The sequence below is a fragment of the Sorghum bicolor genome, chromosome 4, assembly GCF_000003195.3.
Source record: "Sorghum bicolor cultivar BTx623 chromosome 4, Sorghum_bicolor_NCBIv3, whole genome shotgun sequence".
In the NCBI taxonomy this organism is placed as follows: domain Eukaryota; kingdom Viridiplantae; phylum Streptophyta; class Magnoliopsida; order Poales; family Poaceae; genus Sorghum; species Sorghum bicolor.
In genome coordinates this window covers 60324721-60347507 of record NC_012873.2, presented here as the reverse complement: position 1 = coordinate 60347507, position 22787 = coordinate 60324721, and the positions used below count along the sequence as shown (strand labels likewise).

At 43.4% G+C, this 22787-nt stretch overlaps 3 protein-coding genes across 4 annotated transcripts; 1 reads left to right on the top strand and 2 right to left on the bottom strand.

Moving 5' to 3' along the window:
• Window positions 1710–4654, top strand: LOC8077724 (protein S-acyltransferase 18). The gene is made up of 9 exons (XM_021458771.1): window positions 1710–1895; window positions 2004–2117; window positions 2210–2566; window positions 2870–2938; window positions 3029–3100; window positions 3189–3317; window positions 3409–3489; window positions 3666–3824; window positions 3957–4654. The coding sequence occupies exons 1-9, from the start codon at window positions 1797–1799 to the stop codon at window positions 4428–4430; spliced, it is 1554 nt and encodes a 517-aa protein (XP_021314446.1). The 5' UTR covers window positions 1710–1796; the 3' UTR covers window positions 4431–4654.
• On the bottom strand, window positions 6030–7195 carry LOC8077723 (ubiquitin-conjugating enzyme E2 29). The gene is made up of 2 exons (XM_021460381.1): window positions 6754–7195; window positions 6030–6637 (listed from the first exon to the last, which is right to left on the bottom strand). Exons 1-2 carry the CDS (start codon window positions 7045–7047, stop codon window positions 6299–6301), a joined length of 633 nt encoding a protein of 210 aa, XP_021316056.1. The 5' UTR covers window positions 7048–7195; the 3' UTR covers window positions 6030–6298.
• On the bottom strand, window positions 10856–17037 carry LOC8077722 (uncharacterized WD repeat-containing protein C2A9.03). 2 transcript variants are annotated; one of them, XM_002452593.2, is made up of 10 exons: window positions 16731–17032; window positions 16308–16481; window positions 15125–15292; window positions 14960–15046; window positions 14081–14215; window positions 13881–13991; window positions 12983–13074; window positions 12486–12591; window positions 11617–11703; window positions 10856–11504 (listed from the first exon to the last, which is right to left on the bottom strand). In XM_002452593.2, the coding sequence occupies exons 2-10, from the start codon at window positions 16458–16460 to the stop codon at window positions 11091–11093; spliced, it is 1353 nt and encodes a 450-aa protein (XP_002452638.1). In that variant the 5' UTR covers window positions 16461–16481; window positions 16731–17032; the 3' UTR covers window positions 10856–11090. The 2 variants fall into 2 exon arrangements, with proteins under 2 accessions (XP_002452638.1, XP_021315423.1); XM_021459748.1 differs by lacking the exons at window positions 12486–12591; window positions 12983–13074 and having other exon boundaries at window positions 16731–17037.

Genomic DNA, 22787 nt, shown 5'->3' with positions numbered 1-22787 from the left:
GAGATTCTCAAAAGTCATCCTAGAGTTGGATTGAGCTTGGATGGCAACAAGGATATGTAACCATATGGTGGACAAATCATAAGAAGGCATGGTGATAGAGAAAATTAGAAGCTTGTCTTGTCTTGTAGGAGAGTTTAAGGTTTTTCAGGTAAAGAGAGAATGTAATTAAGTTGCAAATGTTGTAGCTAATTTAGCTTGGCGCAAATACATTTTGCGTCATGGTGGGGTCCATGTGCTCAGCACCATCTAATAGCCGATTTGTATTAACTTTGGTGTCTAGCTCATAAATCTCTCTCTTTATTCGCAAAAAATACATGCCTTTTTTTATTCACTCAAAGCTTCAAGCCTGATTTTTTTTGTTTTTCTGTGTTTTTCATGTAAAAATGCCGTGCAAATCATTAGAAAATTCCTGCGTTCTAAAGGGCCCTCAACCTCCACCTAATCCTATAGAAATTAAACTCTTTTGCATCAATCTTTTGCAAAATTAAGGGTTTCTAATGAGTTAATGTTAGCAGATTAGAGGATTCTAGGTTTACAACTAGAAATTAGCTAGGAAATGGAGATGAGAGATTTGCATCTTTAGAGGAGAAAAGGTTGAAAAAGATCACATCTATAGGTTGGTAGTTGGGGACAATAAGATGGCAAAGTTGAGAGCATACTCGTTGGAGTCATGGAGGATGATCAACAAGTAGAGTTAGGGTAAAGTAAACTCAAGAGGTAGCTTCGGTGGCGACTGGCGAGAGTTGTCAAGTAAGACGAGGAAGAAGGCATGGAGGCACTCAAGCTTGCTTTGGGAGCCATTGTTGTTGGAAGAAAGATATCGGAACAAGAGGAAGAAAGAAGGATAACCATTGTACAAGTTGATAAAAAAGACCCGATGGCTCAACTTGATGTGGAAGGAAAAGTATAGTACCCAACACAAATGACACCATGTGTTTACATCAACCCTTCCACAAGTTATGTTGTATGAGTCCATGTCAAGACTCAAGCAAATACCACATTTTATCCTTCAACTCTACTCTAATAAGAGACCAATATGCTTTGTGCTTCCTCAATTATATTTCCCTAATTAGAGAAACTAGAAGCTTGATAGACTTAGCACACAAGGTTGACTCATGTGAATATTTTGGCATCTCCAAGTTTATTTTGGAACTTTCCACCCCTAAATTAGAGAATGCTAAAGTAAAAGCTTGACACACTTATCACAAACAACATATGTTTGTCCTGTTACATACGCTTTCTCACGTAGCACACAAACAACTCGTCTATTTTACATAACCTAAAAAAACCAAGTATCTATACAGTCTCATTTACCTCGTGGAATGCTTTTAAAAATCTGGACAAGAAAAAAACTGGTTTTTTCCGATTAGGGGGGCAAATCAAATTTCCACGGAAGTTGAGGGAAGTAAAATATTTCCTCTCTCTATTATTTGCCCAAAGATCTGCTTTGCTACCTAGGCCGATGGCCCATCTTGGTTCTTGCCGAAATATCCACTTTGCTACCTAGGCCGATGGCCCATCCGACGGTCCAGATGCGATCACTCGCCCTCGCCCCCACTTCCCGATTCGAATTTCAAAAAATCATGGAACCCGCACGAGCCAGGGCGGAACAAAAAGGAAAGACGTTGGACACTTGGACGAAAGCAGAGCAGAGCCGACCGTTGCTGCTGGCGGCTACTCTACCCCACATGCCAGTCACACGACCCACAGGCACGCCGCTTGACTTTACTCGACCGGAGCGGAGCGCAGAGCACCTCACTCGCGTCGCGTCCACCCCACAGATCTCACCGCCAAAGATGGCCCGCTGCGGCGACAGAGACATCGTGACGGCGGCGATGGCGCGGCAGCCCTGGCGCCGCCGCCACGGATGGCAGCTCCCCCTACACCCTCTTCAGGTTCGCGTGCCAATCCCATCCGGATAGTTCCTCTCTCCTTGGAATATGCTGTCCTCACTCCTCAGATCAGCTCATGTCGCCTCTGTCTTTCTCGTCGCGTGTGCGCAGCTGGTGGCCGCGGCGGTGTTCGCGCTCCTCGTCGCCGCGTTCTACGTCGTCCTGGGGCCCTACATCGGCAACACCCTCGCCGGCAATATCCTCCTCGGCACCTTCTCCTTTTCGGTTCGCACATCTATCTCAGCATTGACGGAATTTTCGCGCCGGTCTGGTCGTCTTTCGGATGCTGAATCGATGATCTGTTCCGCTCCAAACAGGCCGCGGCGGCGGCGGTGCTCTACGTGCGCTGCACGGCGGTGGACCCGTCCGACCGGACTGACGCGAAGAAGACCAAGAGGCGGCGGCAGCTCGCGCGGGGCGGCGGGGCCACGGCGAAGCTGCCACGGCTGCGGTATGGCTACATCCTGTGGCGCTACGTCGTGCGGACGCTTCGGCGCGTTGAGGCGCGCGTCACCAACCGCTGGGTGCGGCGGAGCTACCTGGAGCAGTGGAACACCAGCGTTCAGCTCGATCCCATGCTCCCCTTCGCCTTCACCAGCCTCGATGACATTGTCTCTCCATGCGCCACTGCCGACGGGCACGACATCTCCTTCTGCCCTATCTGCGACTGCGAGGTATTTGTTTCATTCTTCCCCTGCGCTCATCCTGATGCAATGGTCCTGCTCGTTTCAGTGGAGAAACATTCGATGTGGATGCATTAGTTTCCAACTTCGAATATGTCAAATGAATTGAATGTCGACATTGTTTGGAATTTGGTTACTATGATTGAAATGATATTAACATGGCAATTCTGAATGCTTGTACTTCTGTTACCATGCCAAAAATGAACTGAACCCATGGAATGTTTGTCTTTATTTTTTTGGGAGAATTTGGAACAATTACCCAACAATCTAAACAGGATTAAAATTATTCTACAGGTGAAGCTGCGTAGCAAGCACTGCAAGACCTGTGAGCGATGCGTTGATGGATTTGATCACCACTGCAGGGTAATCACCAACTCCCTGCTTGTTATATTTTCTTAAACACAGGCCTCCAAATGCCAAGTGAATTAATCTTTTATGCTTTGTTTTGTACAGTGGCTAAACAATTGCATTGGAAGAAGGAACTATGCAACATTTATTCTGCTTATGTTCTTTGTCCTGCTGATGGTGGGCGCTAACGTTTTTGCCATCATTTTAATTTCTCATCTCTTCAGACTAGTACTAAGTAGCTTATGATGACACACAACTTTACCAGCTTGTCATTGAGGGAGGAACAGCAATTGCGATCTTCATCCGCTGCTTTGTCGACAGCAAAGGGGTGAAAATGGAAATGGAGCACAGGCTGCACATGAGGCTCCCAAAAGGAGCTCATGCAGCACTATCAGTAAGTACATGCGGCAAAAACATGGAATTAAACATGACTTCTGTATTTACTTAGTTCTTGACTCAAATTTTATCTGCAATTTTTGCCACAGATGGCTTTTGTCATCTTCACATTGTACAGCACTGCAGCGCTGGGCCAGCTCTTCTTTTTCCACATGGTGCTAATTAGAAAGGTGGGGTATACATTACTGGTATAACTTTCAGCAATTGGCTCATATGATCATATCCACCTGAATAATAGTTCAGCATTGTGATTCATGTTTAGTGTTAAGTATCTTTTGCTTATGAAATAGAGCAATTTTCTTCTAAGAAATAAAATGGTCGGTAATTACTTTCTCAATTGCTACAGGGCATGAGGACCTACGACTACATTCTTGCGATGAGAGAAGCAGGAGCAGCATTTGACCCATTCGAAGATTCGGACTCTGACGAGAGTATCGACTTTGACTCACCAGAGAAGCCATCTTTCTTTTCAAGGGTCTTTTGCAGAAAAGATGAAGAAAATGAAGTAAGAGTTTTTTTTTTTTGGACCGAAGCAAGCAGCTATTAGTTGCAGCACCCACTACTATTGCTGCTGCTGCTGCTGCTGTATACTCATCACCAGTTAATCATAACAAAGCTCACTTCAAACATGACACAGAGTGCTCGGAAGCTGTCGATCAGGATCGAGAGCGACCAAATGGATGCTTCAGGAAGGAAGGATGACATCCAGATCAACCCATGGACATTGATCAAGATGAGCAAGGAGAAGGCGATGGCAGCTGCTGAGCGTGCACGCGAACGAATCAGACAGAAGCTGCCAACATCACCGATGAAACCACTGCCGGTGGAGACAAAGCGAGGCCCTCTGAACCCAGAGAGAAAACACATCACAACTGGGAAAGAGATCGTACCGGTCTTCACCAAGAGCTGGCTGTCGGTGTCGCCCACAGCGAGGATCTCGAGCCCCAGGAGGCGATTCTCAGGGTCATCGTCACCTAAGCCGCAGAGGTACAGGAGCAACTTCGACCTGAGGCTCGCCGAGGTGTCGAGGGATCTGGAGACCCACATCTCGAAGCAGGTGCTGTGCTCCGTCGTCATGAAGGGTGTCGAGGACGAAGGCTATTCGTCGTAGTTTAGGTGGGGCGTTGTATGTTTAGTTCACAAGATTCATTGGTATTTTTTTGGTTCTTGAGAATGGTGTGCTGTGCTTGCTTAGCATGATGCTGTCGATTCTCGTTACATAGTTATTAGCATGATTCTTTCTGTTCCATAAAATTTGTTCAAGCACATCATGAGTTATGACAGCTATGTGAATCAGATATCTAATCTTCAGAACATTTGTCAAAAAAAAAAAAATCTTCAGAACTGAAGATTGATCCCTATCTCCACTGCTTAGTGTAACGCGCTGGCTTGAATCTACACAAGAATTCATTCACTTATCACGTGCTCAGCCTGCAGGATGCCAGGCCTATCTCAAGATACGGTGGTGTATGATCGTTTGTAATCCTGTCTCATCTTATCTCTAATGCAGGCATGTAATGTACTTCTACATAATCTGCCCAAAAGGATCAGTAATCTAATGAACAATTCCATCAACTCTAGTCTCCTAGATGGTACCACAAGTTCATTGTTGGACCCTAGACCATAAACCCTAAAGCTTCTGTGTAATATTTTTTTTTGACTAGGACAATATTAGCATCGAAGCATATAGACATGCTATAACATAGTCACAGAGTAAGGATTGTGCATGGTTGAAGCGTCTTTCGAAAGATCACCTCTTCTAGACCTTGATTAGGGTCTCAAAGGTGCCAATTCCTCTTCCTAATTGTTTGCAACCAAAGAACCAACCAGGTCACGCTAGCACTGCTCGCAGTGCACCTTGGCTCCAACGTTCTTTTGATACCTCTCCTGCTAGGGTTGGGTGTTTGGTCTACCCGAACTGAAATTGATGATTTCTTCGGTTATTTGAAAGTTCGGCCATATAAAAGCAGAGACCAATCAGTTAGTTTTAAATGGACTAAGCAAGTTCAGTCTCAGTTAGTTTGATTCAATCACGGCCATGAAACTCGTGATCGAACTAACCGGACCAGACTAACAGCCACAAAACAGCAGATTTTTTTAGTAAATTTTAGCAAATTTGACAAGACAACATGTAGATAAAACAAAAATGAAACGAGCGATAGTTGATACGACCAAAACATGTAACATCACTAATAATAATCCGAAGTATGCACTCTGACGACATTTTGCATTTACCTTTACCGTTCGCGTCGACTTTTTCGTAAGTTAGGTTGTAGGAGTCCTTGTCACGAACTCACCGCTTGCAATTTGCCCTTCTAGCTGTAAGCAACCGATGTGCTCAGTGCTCCCTCAACTCCTTTCCCCTAAATTAGAGAGTGGTAAAATAGTAGAAGACTTACACACAAGGTTGACCTGTAACACTCACGTACGTTTAAGCACACCTCCCAAAGCTTGTTTTTGGAACTTTATTTGAAAGCTGGAAATAGCTAAGTCACCTCGAAGATAACTGCATCGTCACCTCGATCGAGTGGAAATAGCTAATTAAGTCACCTCAAAGGGTTTTCTTCTCACAAGCAATGCGTGACAGTCCATCATCACGACTCACGAGTCACAACAAACAAATCTTCCTCACGAAATCATCACACCTGCTCGAATAAGTAAAGTGGGATCTGATTCGGAACACCGAGTAACTACGCGACCATTTGCAAGATTAATAAGCACCATGCATCCAAACCCCAAAGAACGAACGTGTTACAAACCTCGTCCACGGATCAACTATAGCTAGCTAGGCACTAACTCGATCAACTACGAATGATAAGCTGGTAATAAAGTGGTAAGCATGAACAATGGCCTAATTGAAGATGAAAACCCCCCATCGATCGCGTACATGTCCAGCCACACAGCCATCACAGAATCTTTGGTTTTCTCATGCAGGCCCCCTATCCAGAACACCAGAAGTATGAAGAAACGCCACCCTTGTCATGAGCCGACGGCACAGGGAAACGCCCCGGGACTGCGGACGACGCTCCTTCTCTGAAGCTGCCGCTGCCGCCGCCGACGACGACGACGATGACGCCGTGGCGTGCTCCAGGGTCTTGGCCCTCGCGATCTCCACGTACCTGAGTCTCTTCCGCCTGTAGAGGTTCGCGGCGTCGGGGTTGATATGGCGCGGCCATCCATGACAGGCTCGTGCAAAAGCGAGACTAGGGCCAGGAGAATCTTGTCCACCGTCCATGCCGGCGTCCACCAGTGCTTACTGTCAGTCAGGAAGTCCAGGCAAACCCGTCCAGTCCTCGGATCGATGTTCGGGTGGTACACCTGAAACCGCACAAACTCGCAAGGGACATGCATGCGTGAACCAAGAACTGCAAGGAGCTAGCGAGCCGGCCGGAGATAGGATCGGAGCAGTGCGCGTGTGGTGCGTGCATACGTACCTTGGTTGCGAAGGTGACCTTGGGAGGCTTCAAGGGGTAGTGGCGAGGGAACTTGAAGCGGACGGCGAAGACTCCGCCGTCGTAGGGGCTTCCTCGGGGGCCGACGACGATGACCTGCCAGTGGAAGAGGTCCGTGGCGTCGGCGCCGGGGACGCACCACTCGGGCGGGTCCGCCCAGAGCCCCTCGAGCTCCTTCTGGAGCCGCGTCGTCCAGAGACGGGACATGTCTGGCCGCGCGCCCGTGGTCGTCGTCGTTCCCCGGAGACGGAGAGCACCGCCGACACCGGGAGCCATGGCCGGTGGGCGGCGGCGGCGTGATGCGACGATCGGGGGGAGTATATAGCTACTAGCTAGAGACTGATCCCACGAAGACACCAAATTAAACGAACAGAGATCAGAACCTGAAACGTGCACTTGTGGCTTGGTTATATATAACTCGAAATGGCTTGAAGGTGGGGGGAGGGGGCGGCATATATAGATGGAGGAACTTCTTACACACTGCGTGGGCCGTGGTCTAGCTAGAGCACTGCGTGCGTGGTGAGATGCCGTGAACCCGTGACTAACCGAGGAGACTCCATTTATCGACAACTTGTACTCTTGTAGTTTTTTTTTTTGAATAAACTTGTACTCTTGTAGTGTGAGGCAATAACCCAAATACCAACATCTAGCGTGAGGCAATCGCACAACATTGTGCTCTTTCTTAATTTCTTGGAAAAATATTTGGTACAAACCACACATTAGGTACAATCATTAAAAAAAACTCCTCAAAACATATATCTATAAGTTTCTAAAAGTTTCCATCTGGATGCGTATTGTCGCAAATATTGAGATGCAAAATCATTGTTGGTGTTTCCTACTACCAAAAGTTTCCTTGGCATTATATAATCCTCACTATTTTGAAGTATATAAAATTGAAAAAATGCAATCACCGTAATGACAAGATAATAAGGGGAGTACTTAATTACAACATTTGCACATAGTAGGCCACTAGTTTCTCACAAAATACAATTTTTGAAACAGCTATAACAATAGTGGTCTAGGATAGTGAAGAGCTATCCTTTACCTAAACTGCCCCCTCTCTGGGACAGCATGATCGTATGGGGGCCAAGGTGTGGGGAGGGCCATGCATGCTAACAATAGCGACATCAGCGGCTTGTCACGTTATGAGATGACCTGCTCATTGCAGCAATGGTGGCTCTCATCGACATGAAGGGTGCGTGTGTGTATGTGTTTTTGTCTTTTTGAGTGATATGTGGTTTTGGGCGCAGGTCCTGCTTCTTTCTGAGAGCAAGTTTAATAATACAGCCCACTTGCTGGCTGTAATGTTCCTTGCAGCCTTCACTCAGCCCACCCATACAATAGTTAGCTATTCACTATTAATACATGGCCCACTTGTTTCTCTCACAAAGTTTCTTGGTTCCTGTGCCCAGGCTGGCTGTAAGCTTGCAGCCCGCTTCTCCTCTCTCTCCTCTCTTCTCTCCTCCACCTCAGCATCTAGCCAGCTTACAGCCCACTATAATACTTGCTCTGAGGCTAACAGTGATGGCATCATTGGCACCATTTAACTCGTTGGAGGCTTTGTTGTGTGACCACTCTCCTCCACGTGGGGGTTTGATTGAAAAACCTTGTGTCAATTTATCAAATTGGCGGTTGCATCACTTATGGACGATTGTCTGACTGCTGGCTACTGCCAAATAATTAAGAAGAATAGGATGACTTATATATCTAGGCCTTAAAGACTTAGGAGCATAAAGAATAGACCATGACTGAACTTGTACATAAAACTTGACCATACGGTGCAAGATGCTAATATATAAGCTAACAGCACTACAGACACATCATCAATTTAACGAGCTGGCGCCGTGGAGCTAGCTATCTGTCAGGTCAGAAACTTGGACATATAATGCCGTGGAGCCAGCAAGTAGAGACATCCTAGAAACGTCGGTTCCAATTCCAAACATAAGCATGCCGCCGTGGAGCTAGCTATCTGTCATGGCACTCACAATGCAAGACTCTATCACAGAGTCCAAGACAATTAATTACATATTATTTATGGTATTTTGCTGATGTGGCACCATATTTATTGAAGAAAGAGGTAGAAAAACTAAGACTCCAAGTCTTATTTAGACTCCAAGTCCACATTGTTCGAGGTAATAAATAACTTTAGACTCTATGATAGAGTCTGCATTGTGAGTGCCCTCAAGTCGCTGACTTAATCACGCATCATCGGTATAAATTGCGCCCCCCCCCCCCCCCCCCCCCGCTGCTTTTATGTTAGGCTCCGCCACTAGAAGTATCATTGCAGATCCTCCCTACCAGCCTACACCGAGGTCACTATACCGTCTTGTTCTTTCTTCCTAGGTATGGATGTTTTTTTTTCCTTTTTTTATTGTATATTTTTGCTAGCTATAATCACTTCTTCTATGTTAATATGTATGTCCGGCAAATTTCTCGTCATTGTGTTTTGAGAGAAAACAAAATTTGTTTTAAAAACAGTATAATTATTTCAAAATGATTACTTCAAAATGATTATTTTTAAACTTAATTAACCAACAATATAATTATGTAGATCAATCAAGATATACAAGAAATTTGAGCTTTTCTAATTAGAAACATGCGCGGCCACTATAGTTACACAAAGGGAGTAAGGTAGCGCCGCCTAAAGGTAGTAAGGCGACGGTGCATCGTCCCCGAAGAAACGCCACCACACACTTTTGCACGTCTCACGGGGCACCACTATCCTCGTTTCATGGGCAGGCGGCGACGGATGCTTCGTCGCGTCGCTCCAGTATCTCACGGGGCTCGGGCACGAGCGAGGAGCCTCCTTTCGATCGTATGCAGAACACATAGCAGCGTGCTCAGCGTTGTGGTACCTCGGCGGCCTTCTCCTGCGACGACACTGCTCCTGCTCGTGTCTTTCTTGACCGGCGGGTAGGGCCGGGGCAGCAGTGGGAGACGATGGGCGTCGAGGAGTACTCCCAGGTCCACGCCCTGGCCGTCCCCTCGTACACCTCGAGGTCGTCCGCGTATATATCAGCGACGTCCTCGTTGATGGGGTCGCAGTCGATCGAGGACGGGGTCGTAGAGCACGGAGACAACGTAGTAGAGGAGGAGCTTGTCCACGGTCATTATATCGCCATGCTCCAGTTTTTGAAGTGGAAGATGTCCAGCATCAGCTCCCCTTCTGAGCTGATGTTCGGGTGGTACACCTGCGGGCGGATGGCACAATGTATAAGAGATCGTCATCGAAAATCCATTGAGACGAGAAACAGAGAGGCCGGGATGGAGACGTGCGTACTCCTCCTACCTTGGTTTTGAAGGTGATCTTTAATTTGGGGGCTCCAAGGGATAACTGCCGATGAAGTCCATGTCGACGGGGAACGTCCCTCCGGCGTAGGGGCTGCCATCAGGGCCGGCAGAAGACAGAAGTCCAGCGGGTCGACCCACGGGGTTCTCAGCTCTTTCTGGATCCGTTTTCTATCACAGCCCATCATCATCCTTCCTCGCAGGATCGGAGTGATCTGTCGTCGTATCGCGGGCGGTGCCGATGGCCTGTGCAAGGTAAAAACCCTACTTTGTTCTGGGGAAGGCTGCGTTGACAGTTGATTTACAACGAAATTAAACGTACTAGCCCTGGAGAAGAGATCGCTTTGAAATCCACGGCGTCGACGCTTCAATCTACGTACTCGACCCCAGATCAATACTGTATATAACTAGTTTTCCGTGTCCAACATGTGGAGTCACCCTCTTTTGTGATACTAACGCCAGTCTTACCGGAGGTTTTATGAAAATTTCATACACATTAAATATGTTAATTTGATACTATATATTAAAAAAAGAGAGAGAATATGAAGAGAGATAATGAAAGATTCATGGAAATAAAGATCGGTCCATCAATGCGAGCATAGCCTACCCTTCACAACCCAACCGGCTGCGACGTCACATATCATGAGCCAAAAGACATTTTCCTTCGACACACATTCCTATCACCACTTGTTAGTCCCGTGACAAAAACATACATTGCATGTGCTCTACAAGGAACTACACGCATTCAACCCCATGCACACAAGCTCAAACATACTCTTCAAGCACACACAAGCACTGCCCTGCAAACAACCACGTCGATCATTCATCACACATAGAGTAGACCAAGTCACATCTCAACTTGGTCTCTCAATAGGCATCTGTATACATTTCTTTTTATATATACACATCGGGCACAGTACAACATTTATTAATTCAATTATCTTTGTCGGTTTAAGGATGACCACCTAATTTATGCTGACAACATTAAGAGCAATGCGGTACACCAGACCCAACACCCGTTTGGTTCCACATCAAAACAAGGAGTCAAGATAAGAGTAGTTGTACAGGCGGCCAAACTGAAGCAGGCTGCCATACATCCTATCCCACACACCAACGAAAAGTGTATCAGTGTCTGGGCTGAATGACGTGCCGGATATCTCGCCAAAGAAGTCCAGCTCCTGCCTTTTGTTGTAGTCACTCTTCACGTCGTAGATGTGCACAAAGTCAGCAGGTTCGGCCATGGACATGAACTGGCCATCCGAGGTGAAGCGGATCGACCGGATGGCTCCAAGGTTACCCCTCAACACATGGACGGATTTTGATAGATTCCTCACGTCCCAGATTCGGCATGTCTTGTCTTGGTTGCCAGTAGCAAATGTTCGCCCATCAGGGCTCCAAGCCGATGCAAATGAATAGTCCCGATGTCCTTTTATGGAATGAAGCGTCTGCATCCAGAAGCAAAATCAAATGGTCAACTGACCTAATTCACATCATTACAGCACTTTTACAGAGTCTGGTAACCTGAGATTAGTAAACCATATTGATTAGTGATGGTACCTTTCCAGAGTTGGCATCAATAAGTAGACCATCAGGATCATCCCCCACAATAACAACTACCTTTCTGTCAGGACTCAACGAAGTATGCTGCATCGACAAACTACAAGTAAACACAGATACAGCAACAAAAATAATAAAGAATTGCACTAAACTTGACCTACTCCCTCCATTCCAAATTATAAGGTCACTTTATCTTTGTTCTAAGCCAAAGCTTCTTTAACTTTGACCAAGTTTTCTAGAAAAAATGCACCAACATCCACAACATCAAATCAGTCTCATTAAATTTTCATGAAATATGTCTTGATAAATTTCCACAACATCCACAACATTTATTTGAACTTTACTTTGGAACAAAAAGAACTTATTTGTGAAATTCATACAGATGTTGGACCCATTTAGCCTCCACATTATGTTAGAAAAGGTGACAATGAAGAGGGAAGCTACGGATCCCATGTCCAGAATGGCCAGGTATATTGAAGGGCGCCAGCAGTGCATGTCACTTTTCTTTTATTAATACTGTATATCCAGAAGATAGGAGCCTACTATGTCATCAACTGCGGCAACAGAAATGTAAAGGCATTTTGGATTTGTTCTACAAACCAACTATAGGTTTATATCTCGGTATTGGTAGATTCACCAACAGCAATAACCAATAGGTCAAAAACATGCCCAAGAAAGTAGAACAAGCTGATAATACAAGCACAACTATGGGGCATATGAAATAGCAATGAAGTCTGTATTCTGTAAATTTTATTTGCTGACAGCATGTGTAGAAAGATGTATCTTGTAATGACAGCACCAACAAGAAGATCCAAATATATATAGAACATAAAGGTAACAGAAATAGCTAAGAAACCAAAGGAACCTACGTTCACTGGCCATTCAAACTGAAAATGCTTGAACAGCTGGAATCTCTCCATGTCATAGTATCTCACACCAGAGTCGTTATTTGATGCGATGAAGTGTACGGCGCCACTGTGGGTGCAAAAACAGAATTAAAATGAATATATGCATTTGGTGAGATAGCATCTTTAGGCCCTGTTTGACAGAGCTCCCATAGCTGATTCTCCGCTGAATCCAGCAGCTCTGCCAAACAGTTCTTCAGAGAAAAGTGATTCTCTGCTGATTCTGTGAAGTCTGAAGTGATTCTCTGAAATAAACTAAGAGGCTGAGAGCTGAAAAAAGTAGCTTCTCCTGATTCTGTGAAGTGATTCTCCATCGTGATTTTGAGAGTTTATGATAAAAAATCAAAGAGAATCTCTTTCAGCCACAGAATCACTTCTCTCAGAGAACCAACTTCCATGGAGAATCAGAATCAGATGGAGCTCTACCAAACAGGCCCTTAGTAAAACAGATAGGAAGTTACCTAGAGGTATTAAATATATCAACCGCATTTGTAATAGCATTATCATCATAAGTTGTTCGACAGCAAAAACTAATACCTTCCCGATCAAGGTGCTGCATTTGCATCAACAGAAGATAATCAATTGAACAGAAGATCAGTATGGAGAACACAGAGAAAGATTAACCATGTAAACACATGCATAACATCCATCAGATTGTTAGTAAAACATGGTTGGATAGTCAATTTATATGGATCAAAACTAGCTATTATGCTGCCTAATGTAAGCGATGCCGCTGGGCAGATCGTTTATTCCAGAATCTACAAGTATCCATTGCCTAATTTTACCCATCCCCGTGGATATGCCCAATGGGTATGGACTATGGGTATGCCCGTTTCTGCCCACATCTTCCTTTGCTGCTACACCAATCTCTGCGTGGACTAATTATCCATGTCCAGTGATTAACTCTCCCAGTGGCGCGAAGTCCCAGGCCGGCGACCATGGCCTGTGGCTGTGGTTGTCATCGCCTGCATCTACCACCAGTGCCAGTCCCCATCCCGAACTGGCACAGGCCACAGCCAGCGACAACCACGGCGCCAGACTTCCAGGGCAGCAAAGCAAACGACGTAAGCTAGAGGAGGGATGGCGGATGGAAAACTGCAACATAAGCTGTCACCGGTGGATTTCCGGATGGGATATGGTTTGGGTACAGGGACTGGATACCCAGTGGCATCATTAGCCTAATGCGTGCATTATATGTCCAAGTTTCTACAGAAGAAGATTTCAGTGGTAAGAAGAATATATATATATATATATATATATATATACACACACACTGGTTAACAGAGATAATGTGACCCCAGTCCACAGCAAAGCTGCTGTTTGGATTCAAACAAACTTGATCCATAGTTGTTAACTTACTTTACAGATTAGCTCTCCTTGAAACCCACCAGCTACCAGTAAATTGTCCTTGACTGCCAAGGTACTAACTTGAGTCTGAGAAAAACCCTCTAATAAACTTCCTGCATGCTTCTGTACAACAATGCCCATCATCAGTATACGTTGAATAACAAGAGAGGATGGGAAGACAACACGCAACAGAAAAGAAAATGTTATCATACCTCCCTTGGTGCCACATGTCCTTGGACGTTGATAAGTTCAGTATCCACACCACTCAATGCTGACCAGTGACGAATTGAGTAATGCGATACTAGGTAGATGTCATGCTTGGACGTAGCCCATACCAAATTTCGAAGCTGCAGGCACAAATCGGACTCTCTTTCATATTACACCAAAACCATATAAAAGAGAGGGCAACATTGATCAAAAGTTCAAGACCATTGTAATAGGAAGTTAACATGCAGGGAAATCTTAGTTTACTTTTGAAAAGCGAACATAAGAAGAAATGTGTAATTGGACCATGCAGACATCCCTAGTCCCTGAATATATTGAACCACCTCAGTATAACATCTCCAAATAGATGGAGTTGAACGAGTACTGAAGGTAGCACAACCCTTCACACATTTAACAGGTGCACCTTGTGCTTCTGTCACTATGCATGGCTTGCATGCAAAGCTTGAGTATTTTTTGGGTAACTCAGTATACATCCAAGAAACCAACACAAATGTGTCGTGTTTCAATGTCTATCTATGGCTCTATGCAGTTTCCTCTTGGAAACAGTAGTTAGTTTGCATCACAAACAGCGAGTTGAGTGAAATAGAACAGCAGCTAAGTCACAATTGAGATAATCTTGTAACTTCTTGCCATATGTCAATATTCATGGAGAAATTGCTCAGCAGATATATTACCCAAAAAAAACAACTCCAAGAGACAAAGTGACTTTATAAGTATGAAATCGGTTTATCAAATTTATAGCATGCTCCTGTGAGGAAATGTCCAGAAAATTGGTGCGCTCTATCAACAAAATACCCAAACTCATAATTACCCTGTGTCATATTCTATCAAAGGATTAAGAAAACACAAAAGGGAGTTAACTCCACCTGAAAATGTAGAATAGTTGATTTAACCGATCTAGTATTTCGTCTGAACTCATAGTACATTCCACCTTTCTCTGTTGGTTTGCAATCCTATTCCAAGACAAGTGTCAACCACATGCGAATAGAAAATTTTACAAGCCAAACTTCCAAATAGAGCAAGAGGCAAACCTTCATAGCTTCTTCTCCAGAGTTAGGTACATTCTCATAATTTTTGTACTGTTCTAATCTGGACTGTCTGTATTTTTTACGGGTTATGTTTATCTGCTCCCAGGGTATTCCTTGAATGTCCCTTCCTTTTCTTGCGTCCACTGATGAAGTATCTGGGATCTTATCATTCTAAAGAGAGAGAAAAAGGCAATCACTTAGAGCAATATAAGTGGCTGTATAAGAAACTTGACCAATGTTCGAGTTCTAACACAAATGGTACACCATGCCAGGGTTGTGAATGCAATGAAGTGCATAATAAACAATATAACATTGATTTTAGTGGAATGGATTGTATCATAGCTTCCAAGTCAAACAGCGAGTTGAATCTCAAAATTTCTTTGCATGGGAAACCAGAGGGGTGGTACAATAGAAAGAAAACAAACTCATACAAAATCGTGTCTGTAAAGATATAAAATAAATATTATAGATTCATAGAATGAATCATGGACACGACCATCATCTTATATTACTACTATGCTTCCGCAGACAAACCCAAAATGATAGCAATTTACCAAGGGCATAAACACGGGCATGCACAATAGGGAGGCGGGGGGGGGGGGGTCTCATTGATTCAGTGTCTAGTCATGCACTCTCACTAAGCTATGGCATGCCAATTACATAAATGAAACACTAAATCAGCATCCAAGTCGATATGCTCTACATCAGCAGAACTACATGCTACCTAGCCAATAAGATTTGCACATGAGAAAAGCATACAAGTAGCATGTGGGGCAACATTGGTGCATCATGCAGCAAATAAATATCTCACTAAGCTATGGCATGCCAACTACATAAATGAAACACTAAATCAGCATCCCAGTCGATATGCTCTACATCAGCAGAACTACATGCTACCTAGCCAATAAGATTTGCACATGAGAAAAGCATACAAGTAGCATGTGGGGCAACATTGGTGCATCATGCGGCAAATAAATATCTCATTGATTTGCTGCATATTGTGCTATCGTTGCAAGTAGCAATGTGGGGTATGTAAGAGATATGCTAAATCAGCATTCAAAATGATACAAGCTTGTAGTCATCAGTTGATAATGTTCTACTCGTCCAATAAGAATTGTGCATCTCAAAACCATTGTGAAGACTCGATTGCACATGCTATAGATGACAAAAAGAAAATAAAACGCACTGGTTGTCCATAATCATTATCCTCCGCATCAGAATCCCTAATCCCTCGCTGCTCATCTACCATGTCATCAGCAGGATCATCCAAATCATATTCATCCTCCATCTCATCAATGTCATCGTAGTCATCATAATAATTGGACATTGATCCTCTCATACAATAGAAAGTGTCTCCTGCCTGCAAACAGAAACACCAAACCACCAAGAGTGATCATGCCATCCAGAAATCAGTTGCACATTTGCAACGACAAAAACATCCTAGACCAATCAACCCCACAACTAGCACTTTCCTATCACAAAAATTACTGACTCTTCGAAATTTGTGTTGGGCACATAACCACCGGCGGAGCCAAGGCCCGGCCACCCTGGGCAGCTGGCCGGGCTCCCACGGTACAGCAGAGGCGGGAAGGGAGAGGAAGGTGCGTACGCAGGATCGCCGGCCGGTGCGCGGAGGACGGAGGCGAGGGCGCGAGGCGACTGGCGAGAGGCGGGAGGGGGAGCCGCTGACGTCGCCGCCGAGCCTGGTACTGCCCCTCCGTCGCCGAGGGCCCGAGCCTGAGCGCCGCGAAGGAGGAGAATCTGCTCGGCGCTGAAGAGGAAGGGTAAAGACTAGGGTTACGCGGCGGTGCGTGGATTTGTGCTGCCTCCTGATTCAATGGACCTGTACATGGCCACTAAAATAAAACCTCATATAATCATTTTTCCCTTTATCTTTTCTATTTCTTTTGTTGAGCGACTTCTATTTCTTTTTTCTTTTTAGCATATTTTGACAAATTAATGCCTATATAATCAATATCTATATATCTAGAATAACATATTTACCAGCAATTTTATGAATCCACACCAGGCTCTATTATCCTCTATTGGCCACACGTAATTGTAATTAAATCCCTTACTCCACTAGAAGCCTGATTTTATTTTGTCATGGTTTTGCAACAAATGAGACAGATAGCTTGAAAATTAGAGATCTAGGGAGAGAAGCAAAAATAGGGATGAAAATAGAGATAGATTTATTTTGAGGTTTTACAGTTTCAGTTCTACAAGACGCAATAGCCTCAAACATTATATACCTGCTCGATTCTTAGCATAACACTTATTAACTCACCACCAACTCACACGACTATGACTTAGCTGTCAACATTACCCCACTTTGATCGATGTCATTTGCTTTGTTGCCAAATGCATAATGACACTCTTAATCCTTCTTACCCACTCTTTCATGGTCTTAACATTGCCCCTCCCTCAAAAAGTTTGTTGTTCCCAGCAACAGTAGATGGAAATCGCCTTCCTCCCACGACGTTAAGGTGGGTAAGTGATTATCAAACCACTCCACCTAAGTTTGTGATGGTAAAGAAGCCTTTTTATATATCATACGTAAAGCTAGAAAATAGATGGATGGGCTGGACAACCATCAAAGAATCATGTGGAAGCAAAGTGATATCATTATCTTTTAAATTCTAGCAGCAAAACATGCAAGAAAATCATCTAGTTCAATGTATCTTGTGAACTAGTTAGGGACCATACTAGTGTCTCCAGGGGCCAATTACATAACATTGTGAGATAATGATTCCTCTAAAAATATTTTTAAAATATAAACCCCATTAGGAGAAACTATAAACATTTTATCTTACACCTTTCCTATAAAAAGGAAAGAGAAGAGATAGACAAAGGACTTATGGATTTATTTGCTATTTCTCAACTACTCTCCACTATCTTCTCTGTTTGTTCGGATTAAGATCAAAATTCTAAATATTACTGCATCATAAAACTCTTAAGAGATTAGGAATGCTTAAGCACGCTTAAACTTTAGGCACTGAGTCATTGCTCGCTTAGCACTTAACGTCTTTTATAATCTTGCATTATCTTTATCTTGTTAATATTAATATGACGTTTCGCCCAAACTTTATAAAACTTCTGGCTCCATCAGACATAACTCAGCGAATTCTAAGATCAGCGGTGGACCCAGTAAAGCACATGGATGTACACATGTAGACTCGATATTTTTTTTGCTAAAAGTTAGTAGGCATAATACATGTATATTGACTTGTAATTCGATCAGATCCAAATACAAATATTAAGTTAGGGGTTTGGGTGCTCAGTTTCACACAGCAGGAAGGGATGACCAAAGAATGGGAGTACCTATGATACTCGTCGTCGGCGAATGGCCCAAAAATAACCTAGGCACCTGACGTAGGGCGACAGTGATGGCCCCCTAGTCGCCCTCACGAGAGAGGGGGGCGGGGGAGAGCGTGTCTCCACGCACGTTGAGGTGCATGGTTGTAGCGTATAGGCCAAAGTTCAAAAAGGCACTAGGCGGTTTCTAGACGCTGACCCATAGCCTAGAGCCTAGGCGAGCCTAGTTGTTTCAAGGTGTTTTTCTAGGCGTTTTAATTTTTATACACATACATGTACATTACCTTAAATTACTTTAATTAAATAAGAAATAATAGACTATCTATATACAAATCTATATACTATGTGTATGTAGGTGACTACTATGAATTAAACAATAACATGTGTGTGTAATTATTGTTGCTACAATACCAACAAGGAGGTTACGAGAGGAGAAATGACAAATAAAAGTATATCTAATAGTTTCTTGTGAGAAAATAGAACTTCTATGAGGCAAAATGTAAGAAATTAGTTAAGAGAATTAGAGTAAAGAAATTTCTAGGAGATTTTTACAAAAGTAAGGGACCAAATCACAAAACTGCCATATCATCCTTATCTCCTAAGCCGTCGTGACTCCTAAGCATATTTCTCTTTGTCTCTCCTGGGCTCTCCTTTTCCTTCCCTTTGTCTCCCATAACTATGCCATCGTGCTCGAGCCACTCCCTGTTGCCTCATGAGCTGCCTCCGCCACGCTCCCGCCTCCTATAGAGCCTCTCTTCCTCCTTGGCGGTGGAGGTGCAGGCACTCCCATCACCGCGTCCATTCACATGCCTTCTTGGGACGTTTGAGCAGCTCTCATCTAGGGTTATAATTGTTGTGCCGTGCGGGAAGAGCGAGGACAGGATCAAAGGTGGAGGGGGACAATGAGACCACGCTGCAACGGGTCTAGCGGTGTGGTGCCCTCCCTCATGTAGTGCGCCTCTAGATCTAGAGGGACATCACCTATCCTCTCTCCGCACGCGTCTGCCACTGCCACTCGCACCCGCCGCCACTCGGTCGTGCCTCCTCTCCCACCGACGCTGCTAATGATGCGCCTAGGCGTCGTCTTTTTTATCTTTGGTATAGGTAAACAAAGGGTCCATGTAGGGCCATCCTGATTCCTAGAGGCTATCGGCGGCGTTTGTGAAAAAGAAAAAATGGGTGTAGCCCTCTAGCGTGTCCGTGCACGTCCAGATGTCCCTGAAAATTCATCACACGATTAGAAGGTAGAGTTTTCAAATATATTTTTAAAGTAATCTAGAAAGTTACTAGTTCCCTATTTTTAGACTAACTTATCATGTGATGGATTTTTTGAAATACATGGTATCCATCTGAATGAACCTGCATGGAGGCGCCAGTGTAGCCACCTAATTTTTTCCATCATTTGGATACAAGGGAAATGGAAGCATGGATAGGGAAACGAGGACAAGGAGATATGAAATTTGGCTCTGTTCGGCTAGCCAAAAAGGCTGCTGCTGATGCTAATTTATTTTGAAAGAAAAACATTATTATATGGTTAAAAAATAGTTCTAATAAGTTTAAGCGTAATTTTCCTAAAGATTCAAACCCAATGAGAAATAAGTGAGAAACGAGAGCCTCTTTTCCCAAAGATTCAAACCTCTTTTCCCAAAGACTCAAACCCAACGCAAGGCTAGGTTAAGCCGGGAAAGGAGCTCACCTCGTCGTCCTCCTGAAGATGTGCGCGTTGCCAGACTGCTGGAGCTGCAGCTGGCCTTTGCTGCCTACGATGCTGGAACTTCAATCACCCGATAATCTCCAACCATACCTTGGTGTCGTTGATGCCGCAACGCCCGCGCCACCACTGCCACACCTGTTGGCCCTACCACAGTTGCACCGCCCATGCCACCATAGTTGTGCCGCCACACCCACACCCATCGGTCTTGCCGCAGACACGCTACCCCGCTCAGACTGCTTTGTCCCACGCAAAAAAGCTATTGTCTCGGTGGTAACCGCTCAAACTGATTTGTCCTACGACGCTCGAAGTGGTTCCTCTTGCACCATGCGAAAAAGCAGAACTGCAGAAGCCTAAAATGCAGGCAAAAGCAAGTAGGAGGCGAAAAAGATTGTAGATGTCTAAGAGGGAGAAGGTAGGCCCTACAATGTTTCTAAAGCCTAAACCATAAACAATCCAAATATTAATTAATAATATAAACCTGATATTCTTTGCCTCTAAAAAATTTTGTTGGCTTTGGATTAGAAACATAGTCTCACGTTGGATTTGATTTGAAAACGTATAGATGCAAGATGATATGACCATAGGGTTGGATTTGATTTGAAAACGTATAGATGCAAGATGATATGACCATAGGGGAGGGTGAGGTACAATGGGAGGAGTTGACGAACAAAAAAGTGGATGAAAAAATTTATCCTTTTAGGAGGTGTTTAGTTCCCATTTCATCTAAAAAATTCTGGATTTGGTCTATCATTTTGCATAATAGAACTAAACTCCATGCAATTTTTTTGGCAAAATAGTTATCATTTTCTATTTTGGATTTTAGCCTCAAGAGGTAAAAAAAGCCCAAAAGAGCCTTAAGAGGTCGTGCAATAAATTATGTATTTTGGATAGAACAAACATAACCCTAAAAGATTTGATATTTTACATTTCATCGTTCTAAAGGTATTGACATTTTGCATTTTGTATTCTATGAAGAACTAAACATACCCTTGATATTACAAGTATAGATAATGATGATGATAATGATAATAATAATAATAATAATAATAATAATAATGTGATATATTTAAGGATTGGATCGTAGAACGTGTTTGGTCCTCACCTTTAGAAAACATGCTTTAGCAAGATAGAAATGATAGATATTTGATTTCTATCACTTGGATCAACTTGCTTGACGTGATCATGTAGACGCGTCAACCAAGAGGTGGCTAGCCTAGAGAGCAAGCACACCATGAAGAAAGCTCAACTCCCTCAAGATAACTATTAAAACATGGTGAAGAAGCTAAAGGGAGAGCAATCATAACATGCTTCAAGTGCCATCAATACGGCCACAAATCCACTGAATGCAAGCAAGTCAAGAAGAAGAAGATGGATGATAAGAATAACAAGAAAATTAATACAATCCTCAAAGCTTTCATCATGTATAACAGGCCCAATAGAAAACACAAATATAGGACCACAGTAACCACTACATACTCAAGGGTAAGCAATGACAAGATGGTTGCTGGTAAGGTCTGATGGAAAACTGGGGGATGCAGTAAATCGATTTAGGTGCCTAAGAAAGTGACTTGAACATGGATGGGCACCTAAAATTTTTAGCTAGCTAAAATTTAGCTTACCCCGTTAACATGGATGGGAACCAAGCGGGGAACGGGCCTTCAGAGTAGCTAAAATAGTTTTAGTTAGCTAAAATTTAGTAAGGGGAACCAAACATGCTCTTAGGACACTCCCAATGCTAGAAACTACGTGTAGTTTATTTCTATAGACATTATATATAAAAATTATGATTCCAATGGATAGTTTCTATAGAATATTTTTATCCAATCATATTCATTCTCTCTCTATTGTCAACCAATCATGTCATTTCATGTTTTGGATCTCGTATAGACATGGTTTCTAACTTAAACTCGGTTTCTATGATTTTTACTCTCTCTCTCTCTTCAATAACTATCTTGCCACATCAGCAAAATACTTAGGTGGCACTACAATTAATGTCTATAGAAACCATGATAGTTTCTGCATTGGGAGTGCCCTTAGGCCCTGTTTAGATTGGAGATGAAAATTTTTTAGGTGTCACATCGGATGTGTCGGAAGGGGTTTTTAGAAACTAATAAAAAAACAAATTACATAACTCGTCAGAAAACTGCAAGACAAATCTATTAAGTATAATTAATCTGTCATTAGCACATGTGGGTTACTGTAGCACTTAAGGCTAATCATGGACTAACTAGGCTTAAAAGATTCGTCTCGCGATTTTTAACCAAACTATGTAATTAATTTATTTTTTTATCTACATTTAATGTTTCATGTATATGTCCAAAGATTCGATGGGATGGATGAAAATTTTTTAGGCATAACTTTTCAACTATAAAATAGTGTTTTTCTCACACAACAAATCAGCATCAGCATCAAGCTGAAAATCAGCCACACTAATACCCATTCTATGATTGTTATTTTTTTACCAAATTATGTTAGATCAACAATTTAGCTTATCTAAAACTAAGAGTCAAATATATGCTAGAAACCCACTTATACGGCTACATAGAGTAGCACATTGCTCTAGGCGCATGTGGCGACTTTTATGGTTATCGTTTTGTTCGTTTGACTGATAAGCCGTGATAAGCCATGACAGAAAGT

Bases quoted from the DNA above. Each gene is read 5' to 3' on its own strand.
- LOC8077723 (XM_021460381.1), bottom strand. From the start codon at position 7,047: ATGGCTCCCGGTGTCGGCGGTGCTCTCCGTCTCCGGGGAACGACGACG. The intron at 6,638-6,753 runs GTACGTATGCAC...GTGCGGTTTCAG, and splicing joins AGGTCACCTTCGCAACCAAG to GTGTACCACCCGAACATCGA.
- LOC8077722 (XM_002452593.2), bottom strand. From the start codon at position 16,460: ATGAGAGGATCAATGTCCAATTATTATGATGACTACGATGACATTGAT. The intron at 13,075-13,880 runs GTAAGTTAACAA...ATGCAAATGCAG, and splicing joins AAGGAGAGCTAATCTGTAAA to CACCTTGATCGGGAAGGTAT. The intron at 11,704-12,485 runs GTAGGTTCCTTT...TTGTCGATGCAG, and splicing joins AGTTTGAATGGCCAGTGAAC to CATACTTCGTTGAGTCCTGA.
- LOC8077724 (XM_021458771.1), top strand. From the start codon at position 1,797: ATGGCCCGCTGCGGCGACAGAGACATCGTGACGGCGGCGATGGCGCGG. The intron at 2,567-2,869 runs GTATTTGTTTCA...ATTATTCTACAG, and splicing joins GCCCTATCTGCGACTGCGAG to GTGAAGCTGCGTAGCAAGCA. The intron at 3,490-3,665 runs GTGGGGTATACA...CAATTGCTACAG, and splicing joins ACATGGTGCTAATTAGAAAG to GGCATGAGGACCTACGACTA.